A 9,712-nucleotide genomic window follows, 5' to 3' on the forward strand; every position below is an offset into this window, starting at 1 on the left:
ACCCAAATATGTAGCAGTCAATCTGTCCAGGTTATTTGTTAATTTTTAACAGGGGAGAGTGCCAAACACACACACACACACACACACACACACACACACACACACACACACACACACACACACACACCTCCCAGATGACGCTGCCTTGAACATAACTGTGACATTTCTCATTCTACATAGAAAGGGATTAATGCTTTAAATAGGCCTAACCTCATTCTTGGAATTACAATTTTGATTCATAAACCGCTATTAGGTTAAATACATATTTTCTGTAGGCTTATTCTTTTAATGGATGTGGATAATGCTTGTTATGGTGCTTGATGTTCAAAACGAACCCTCCATCTAAACTTTACCTTGAATTGTGATGCAGCTGAGTGTGGTCAGATCACCCGCTCCTCTCCTAGATTACACCAAACATCTGTAGTTCAAACTGCAGGCATGTCCTCACTGAAATTCTTTGTTACTGAGGAGGCTCGGTCTAAGGGTGCTGAATAATCACCATAAAAAATATTGGGAATGTATTACAGGCAGCAGCATGTGTGTGTGTGTGTGTGTGTGTGTGTTTGGGGGGGGGGGGGCGGTCGTTGAGTGAAAGGTGAAATGGCAGTTGGTCTGCTACTTCAGCACCATGGACAGAGGTGTGAATTTATCAATAGGTAGCAGCGTTATTGATATCAAGTCATGATCTTTGATTCTCAGTGCTCAACCTCATTCGGTCCAATGAGTCAGACTGAGTGGACCAGCATATTGAGCCAATCAAGCCCTCTGTCTCTGCTCTCCTTCTGAAATGATGGATGGGGGGGGGGGGGGCATTTTAACAAGGAGGAGGGCAGCCCCTCACCCCCACCCTGGTACTTTAATATTGGGCTAACAGCAACCTGCGAGAGTTGGCATAGTCATGATATTGTGTATGATTATTAACTTGATTCCTGGTGAGCTAAATGCCTACAAAGTGAAATTAATCCGCATTTGATACAATAGCTTCTTTCAGAATCATTTCAGGTTTCCAACACATGAAGAGAAAACATTTGTATTGCTATTAAGCAGTTTTCCAAGATAGCACTGATAAGTATCTCATCAAAATGAACATGCAATAAACAAAATATACCTCCGTTTCTCCTCTTTATGCCTCATGTTATATACTGTTACTGAAAGGCTTCTACCATCAGGTGAAGAGGGAAAAGAACATGGATGCTGAAAGTTTTATTCACCACATCGAACGAGACATGGAAGGCACTCCCCTTCCATTACTGGTGACCACCGATTGGCTGGACGAGGGAAACGAGACCACTGGGAATTTGTTTCAGCAGCCTGACTGGCAGGTGGGTGAGATACAGACAGAGATCAGCAATGAAAGCTAGACAAACCAGAAGCAGCTATTTCTTGATGAGCGATATAAATATATGCACCAGAAACTGGAAGCATTCAGATCTGTTAAACAAAGGCTAGAATAAAATAAGGACAGATTAAACACAGAACTATTGAAAGATGCTGATACTCATGGCTTCATAGAGACGGTTCTCAGGATGTTTGAAACTGAAAAATGTGTCCTGGGATTCGTGTGTGACATTAGAGACACAAGTGAAGATATCAGAGTAATTAAATTCAAATAGAACAACATAAATGTTATGTGTTCCAAAGGTACACTACATGATATTGTTATCATTTTGACAAAATGTTATTAATTCATGTTTGATTGAAAGCACAGTTAGAGCTTTAGAATCTACGCCTTTTCAGATGTATGTTGAATTTTCATTTCCATGCATTTCTACTGCGCAGATAAAAATATCTCTCCTCTTCTCTCCTCTCCTCAGGTGGCTCTGTGGGCCATCGCGTACTCCCTCATAATCCTGGTATCCATCACTGGAAATGTCACCGTCATCTGGATTATTCTCGCTCACAGGCGCATGAGAACTGTAACCAACTACTTCATCGTCAACCTGGCCTTCTCTGACGTCTCTATGGCAACTTTCAACACTCTTTTTAACTTTGTCTACGCGCTTCACAATGACTGGTACTTCGGCCTGGGCTACTGCCGGTTTCAGAACTTCTTCCCCATCACTGCTATGTTTTCATCAATATACTCAATGGCTGCCATCGCAGTGGACAGGTAACACTCCCTTACATAACAACCACAAGCTTATGTGTAATTATTTGTTTCTCAAAGCTGATTACTAGGACCGTTTGGGTCAGTGTTCCCTAAGGGGCAATGAAAATGAGCTAGTCAGCACCAAGAACTCTTTGGTACAATAAATTAGACACAACCTGGAGTACTGAATTTACATATAAAAGCTGCATTAGGTGCACAGTCATAGGTCAGGCAAGATGGATGACCACCGCCTGAAACGGTTAGCTCAGCAGTATAGAAACCGTTTTATAGCAGCACAGAAAAAACTCAACAGTTTACACACACTAAGAACTCAACTTTATCTTTTTGTTTGTAATGTGGTTGCCATATGTGTTGACAAGCCTGATAACCGCTTCATAGTTTTGATGCACCTTCTATTGCTCAGGTTCAAGCACAGTCAATGGTATTTCAGCTCAGTCTGGCTTTTATCAATGCTGGCTGGACAGGGGTTTGCCCTTTGAGTAAGAACATCGGCCAATCCTGAAAATTTCCAATCTTTCATCAAATGCTATCATCAGCTGTTCACCTAGTGGAGAGGAAAATGCTGCTTGAAGGAGATATGAGTCAAAAGGCAACAGAGTTACAGATGTCATTAATGCTTACCAGAGCATGAATGGTCAGTCTGTTCAGAGTCTCAAAGTCTTCCAAGCATCAAATATATATAATGGATAACTCCAATCAAAGGTTCAGTCATGGTTGATGGAGGCAGGTGGACCCAGCGGCAGAAAACAAGCAGCAGAGAAGAAGCCGGAACTGAAGTAATGAGATTTATTGCAAACAAAACAAGGACAAGCAAGGAATTCAGGAGGGAGATTAAAGTGAAGACTGATGAGGCTCTGGTAAAGAGTGACATGGGAAACAGAACTAAAATGCAGCAGAACTAATGACACAACAAGGAACAGGTGGGAGAACATGAAGGCAGGGAAGGAGCTGATCGGTTAGTGATAACAGGGCTGACAGCACCGAAAATACTTCTTTTATGCAGGGCAGGAAGAAAGGAAAGATTTACTAAATCTAACACATGGGAACAAGACTACAAAATGTAACACAAAAAAAACTGAAGTCCAAAATCTAACTGAAAAAAATGTAACATCATAAACTTAAAATCAACAGTCTAGATTGGACGGCTAAATTGAATGTATTCACTTGCAGGAAAAGCCAGCAAAGCTGTATGTTGGGATCTTTTTATTGATATTCCAGCCTGTGGTCAGGCATGGAGTTGTATGAGACCTCATTACATCTGCAGTGCTCTCTTCAACATGAGCACGTACTGGATGCGGGCAGCATGAATCAATGCGCTTCGGTCCAGGACAATACCTTCATTGCAAAATTGGCCATTGATCAAATTTACAACTTTCTGACGGTCAGCAAATATAGAGCAGAATATTTATTGCAGCAGTGGATTGCAGCAATATCACTGGTGTGTCTACAGAACCAGCAATTTCATATAAAACGGCAATTTTACTGGTAAAGAAGACAGTCTGTCTGAGTGGTCGGTGAAACTCCCTAACGACCACCCCTGAAACTCCCTGACACCTCACAACGACTGTCGTTTGGGGAGGCCAGGTGAGTCTCGGGAGGGTCGTTTCCACCACAATAGCACTGACCACTCCCACATAGGTTTATAAGCTGGAGTTTCCACACTCTTCACTAGAACTGAAGAAGCCTCTCGGATGAGAGGTGAAACGTCTTCAAGATAAACTTACGTCCAGTTGACCAGATTTTACTTCGCTTCGATCGAAGACAGTCTCGTTCAAGTATTTCATCACTCTCTCATGTAAATTATGATCATCCTTATTATTATTGTTGTTGTTGTTGTTGTATTCTATTGAAATGTATGCAGTTGTATAACAGTTGGTGGTAAACTGCATTTAAAGAAATGTGTTGAGTTTCCAAAATTTCAAACAAGATTAAAAAGATTAGCAGCTCACACATCACAAGCATTTCAAACTGTGAGCTTGGATGAAAGCATTTCCTACAGGTGTTCCAGTGTCTCCTGATGACTTACAAGCTGTATGCTTGTGTAAAAGTAGTGCTGGAGTATCACTGCAGTTTTTGAAACATTATTTGGAGAACATTGGTATCAAGTAACTCTTGGGAGTGTTGACCTTTAGCGGAACTGCAAAGAAAGCTGGTCAGCGAGAACAAACAGGGGGAAACAGACCCAAAGCCATAACACAGTCTAAGGACAAGTTTGTGACGGTCATGGCTTGATCAACAACAGAGTCACCCATTATCAGTTTCAACGGTGACAAGATTTGAAGCTGCAGGTTTGCCAGGTTGAGCAGCGTCTAGACAGATGTTGATAAATGAGCTAGACAAGACAATAGGCTGGTTCTATTCAGACATAAAATTACATTGCAACAAAAACTTCCAGCATGGAGCTGTTCTAAATTTGATCTCAATGACATGTGCAAATCTGTCCAGGCCATCTGGGACCAATGCAGTGATGGATGAGCCATATGTTTGGATCAGACCAGGTTTAAAACCTGCTAATATTGCCAATGTTCCTCCTCATTAACTTACATTTTGTGGAATCATCAGTTTATGTGACACTTTCTTTTCTTTGGTTCCATCAGCTGCAACAGTAGCAATAAACTATTACGCGAAAATAATGAGCACCAAATGTTCAAGGCAATATCAAATACTAACACAAAAAGTGTTTTCTCCAACCAAGTTCTCACAAATAGATGTCCCGAGTACACAAAGATAGTTGTTTGAAGCCAACAACTGATAGCTAACAAGACCTACAAGAACTACAAAAAAGACTGTTTACAAACTCTCAAATGCAATAGTCCACAAACACTTTCATTTGAGCTAAAAATAAAAAAACTTATAACCCGTCTAGTATGGTGCGACTCTGAGGATGTATGGACGGTTCAACTGAGTGCACCAGAAGGAGTGAACAAGTGCTCTAAGCTCAAATCCAAGTATCTGAGGTTTACTGAGTTTAAATTGGATTAAAAAAAAATTGTATATTACTGAACAGTTCACTTAAAAGTTTGTACATGGATATTTTTGAATGTTTTTGATCGACAGCTATTAGCTGTCAGTCACCATTAACTTCAAACTAAAAATGGGCAGCTGGATCTTTCTGTGCAGTGAAAAATTGCACATGAGCTTGAGACAGCCATTTATGAGTGCTTGGAAGATGAAAAGCACTTTTTGAATGAAATGCCTCTTGAAACTGAAAACTAAGCTGCTCTCATAAAAATAGCACAAGGTGTATAATTCCAGAACAAGGATTACATATTTAATGTCATGTTTGGTCTTTGTGGCATTTTAGAAAAGATCCCAAAGTTTCATTAAAACAGGGTCAATAAATTGTTAGGAAACAAAGAAGAAAATGAGAAGAGAAGACGTGGCTCTTCATTGAAGTCCAACGCTTGAGTCAGAATATTTATTCAAATGACGTAGAAAACAGATAGACCACATATTTCTGAACAGATTATACATTACACTTATTTTTCATTTCTTTTATTTTTTTCTACAGAATGTGTTTGTCCGCTTGTGCGGCGCGGGGGGGGGGGGGGGGGGGTTGGAGCCTATCCCAGCTGACATTGAGTGAGAGGCCGGGTTCACCCTGGATGGGTCACCAGTCCATCACTGGGCCATCAGGAGCAATTAGGAGTTCAGTATCTTGCTCAAGGACACTTCCACATGGCCACCGGGGGAAGTGAGGACCAAACCAGGGACCCTTTTTTGCTGGACGGTCACTCTATCTCTGAGCCATGCCACCCCCCCCTCCCTTTCCACCACAAAAGCAGATTATCTTAAAAGTGTGATTTTGGAATTGCATATTTAACATCCACCACTTCATGCCAGATCTCACAAACACTTATCCAATTATTCTAAAAATCTTGGAAAAAGGACATAGTCCCACAAGAACAATCTCAGTTTAGGTGCTAAATAATTCACATGAATGATTCACAATCACTGCAATGATACCAAGGAAAACAAAATAAGAACCACATCGCAGCCATCTGTACTGTTACCATTTTACCTTTATAAGCAATATTCCACCTTGGGAGCAAAACGTTCCATAACATGGCTGCCATGAATGGTTGGACTTGATAACAGAAGGTCATTTCTCTCAGTGAAAGACATTTTACTAAAATGTCTATAAGGATTCTGCACATCAAGTATGCTAATACATACAGTCATTTTAATGACTAGTACATCATGTATCATAGAAATGGCAGGGTTGGCAGAATGTTCTCTGCAGTTCATATATTTCTGTGTAATCATCCAGCCCTCTCCTCTTCAAAGTTAATTCACTTGGTTTAGTAGGATTTCTCTGACTGTCTAAGTCAGTATATTGCAGACCCACATACTTGAGATGTGTTTTATGAAGATGGCTGGCTGATACTCTTTTCCGGTCGAGAGAAATCTTGAGCGTGTGCAGGCACACAGGCGCATGCGCACACACAAACACACACACACATACACACACACACACACACACACAGGTAGCTGGGATAAAACCCTATAATTGATATCACTACGGCAGATGGAGAGAGATTACTGAAGAAGACCCGATGAAATCAAACATCCAAGGTGCCAGTAAATTCATCAAGAAAGGGCAGAACACAGATGCAAAACGAATTAATAAGAACATGTATCTGTCACTTTGCCATGTGGAAATCACAGATCTATAATCATGGCGTCACAACCGTATCTTTTGTTCCATCAGTTCTTTTCATAGAGGTCCTTGAAGTCGCCCCCCCGAGGAATGATTGAAAATGTCAGATCTTCATATGGAATATTAAATAGCATAATGGGTTTTTCCACTGTCCATTCACCACTCCTTCTCCATGTTTAAGGGGCATTTTTTGCATAATCCTGGTAAGCTCCAACTAAGTAATTGCAATATAACATCAGGTATTATATCCTGAATGTTTCATGCACTACAGAGCTGGTCTTATTGTACTGCCTGGTTTCTTACATCAAGCTGATCTGTCTCCCTGACATCACTTAAGCACAATAAACGTTGTCAATGTATTCACTTTTCGCAAAACAATATGTGATGCTTGCATCTCATTTTCAAAAGAATATGTTGTTTTTTGATGAAAAATTATATTATTTTAGATCATAAACATTTGAATCATAAACACAAAGCATCCTGCTTTAGTTTAAATGACATGCAGTCAAAACAAACAAGGAAAATCGATATTGCCCTTCATGTTATCTGCATCTGATATGTAGTCTGTATATAGAGACATATCTTAATTTTCCTGGGTGCAAAGATTTCAAATCGTTTAATTTCATGGCTCGTGCTTTGAGAGATGAACGGACACGTTTTAGTCATGAGCAGAGAACTTGGTCATCAATCTTCTGTACAGTATTCAGACACCAAGTGACGGCCATTCAAGCGACTCTGGTGTCTGTATTTCTACTCCTCAGGACTGAGAGTTCAACATAAGGTTTCTAACCGAGTGACTGTAAAACCTCAGAGGGTTAACTATGAAGTAACCTGTCAATGCTCCTGCAGGTACATGGCAATCATCCACCCTTTGAAGCCCCGCCTCTCCTCCACCTCCACAAAGGTTGTCATTGCTGTGATTTGGATTGTGGCTATCCTACTGGCCTTCCCTCAGTGCTACTACAGCGTGACGAAATTTTACCATCCCAGAACTGTGTGCTTGGTCGCCTGGCCTGACGATTACGGAGGAACACATCAACTGAGGTGAAAGACCAAGATGATTTAAAAAGAAAGACAAATGATTGAAAGCAGAAACACTGTACAATAAGATAGATCTGTGGTCTAAATCAGATGGACATCAAGACATATTTTGTTCAAAAAAATGTGCAATTTGTGGCCTTAAGATGTCCATTTCTTCCTAAGATGTGGTTAATTTGCAGCCACAAAATCGAAAGATGAGAGCCCATACTTAGATTAAAATGTGGATGGGGAAAAATTATATTCTCTCTCTCTTTCTCTCTCTCTTTCTCTTTCTCTCTCTCTCTTTCTCTCTCTCTCTTTCTCTCTCTCTCTTTCTCTCTCTCTCTTTCTCTTTCTCTCTCTTTCTCTGTCTCTTTCTCTTTCTCTCTCTCTCTCTCTCTCTCTATCGCTCTCTTGCTCTCTCTCTCCAGTTATCAGTTTGCAGTGATTTTGCTGATCTACTTGCTCCCTCTACTGGTGATGCTGGTGACCTATAGTTTAGTCGGTCGCTCGCTGTGGGGTGGCCACATCCCTGGAGAGGCATCGTACCATTATCACAACCAGATCACAGCCAAGAGAAAGGTCATACGTTTCAGTTTTGCTGTGGTCACATACCAGATTTAAAATAAATCTTGGCCGTGTCTCAATTCCTGACACGTTCAAATGTCACGGGCAAGACATGACTTTTTTCTCTCCTTTGTCTTCCAATAGGTGGTCAAGATGATGGTTGTTGTGGTGGTGACCTTTGCTCTGTGCTGGTTTCCCTACCACATCTACTTTGTACTGGGATCCTTCAGAAGAGACATTTATAATCAACACTACATTCAACAGGTAAGCAGTCTGCCTCTGTCGATGCCAGTTTGCTTTATTCATTGACGTATGTATTGAGTGTGGATCACGTTTCCTTTCCTCTTCAGGTTTATCTGACCATATTCTGGCTAGCAATGAGTTCAACCATGTACAATCCTATCATTTACTGCTGTCTAAACCAAAGGTAAAACGCATTCATTCTTCACGGAATATCTAACGGGAAGCAATATGTTTCATAGCTTTTGTTTCTTTCTCTGCAGGTTTCGTGCTGGTTTCCGTCATGCATTTGCTTGGTGTCCTTTCATTAAAGTATCAGAGGAGGACAAAATGGAACTGCAGCACACACACACCTTCAGAGTCACCATGACACGCAGCCACCGCAACGACAGCACACACACGCACACCTCCATGAAAGAAAACAAAACCTTTGACATGAACACGGCTGGCCACAGTGAGAGAGACATTCGCATACTGTTTAAAAAAGACTCATTTAGCAAACTCAACACACATGTGGGGAAGAGGCAGGATGATACAAAATCTCAAGGGGTCAGACTGATGGAGAACACACACACGTGGATGCCTGAAACCGTTCCTGATGGGAAGTCGTCAGGTTGTGTTCACGAGCACATTACAGCTGATGGAATGAAACAAAGAGGCCATGAAAAGATTTAAAACCCGCCAGTGTGGAGCAAACAATACTGACATCCATCCCAGTAGACAAGCTTGAGGAAAGGAGGTGCATATTGAATCTGACTCGGGACTGTTTGTGTCAGGGAGAAATATCATCCTCTTTATAAGGTACACTTGTGCAAGCTGACGTGATCCAACACTCTGCTATGAAATCCCCCATAGCTGTGTGTTTATTATTAAGGTCATAGTTGCAGTGGTGTTGAACTGTTGAGATTTTGTCCATTTACATACACAAACACATTTCTAAATAACAGACTCAACCACTGCATCCTCGTCTAGACAGCTTTTGTGCATCCGAAATGAAGCTCCAAGTACTGATGAGCCCTTGCAAATCCTGCACACATCGCAGTGTTTGCCAATTTCCTTCGACTGAGAATGTGGTGAACCCTGATAATATTTGGATTTTCCATTAAGGAGAGTAT

General features: G+C 41.1%; 1 protein-coding gene across 1 annotated transcript; it reads left to right on the forward strand.

The window, feature by feature from the left end:
• Positions 1 to 1,182: 1,182 nt before the first annotated feature.
• Positions 1,183 to 8,876, forward strand: tacr2 (tachykinin receptor 2). The gene is made up of 6 exons (XM_086185974.1): positions 1,183 to 1,322; positions 1,815 to 2,110; positions 7,620 to 7,814; positions 8,222 to 8,372; positions 8,502 to 8,621; positions 8,708 to 8,876. Exons 1-6 carry the CDS (start codon positions 1,188 to 1,190, stop codon positions 8,786 to 8,788), a joined length of 978 nt encoding a protein of 325 aa, XP_086042100.1. The 5' UTR covers positions 1,183 to 1,187; the 3' UTR covers positions 8,789 to 8,876.
• Positions 8,877 to 9,712: the final 836 nt, after the last annotated feature.

The sequence above is a fragment of the Aulostomus chinensis genome, chromosome 2 (genome assembly GCF_037954235.1).
Source record: "Aulostomus chinensis isolate RoL2024-O1b breed Wild chromosome 2, RoL_Achi_v1.0, whole genome shotgun sequence".
Lineage (NCBI taxonomy): Eukaryota > Metazoa > Chordata > Actinopteri > Syngnathiformes > Aulostomidae > Aulostomus > Aulostomus chinensis.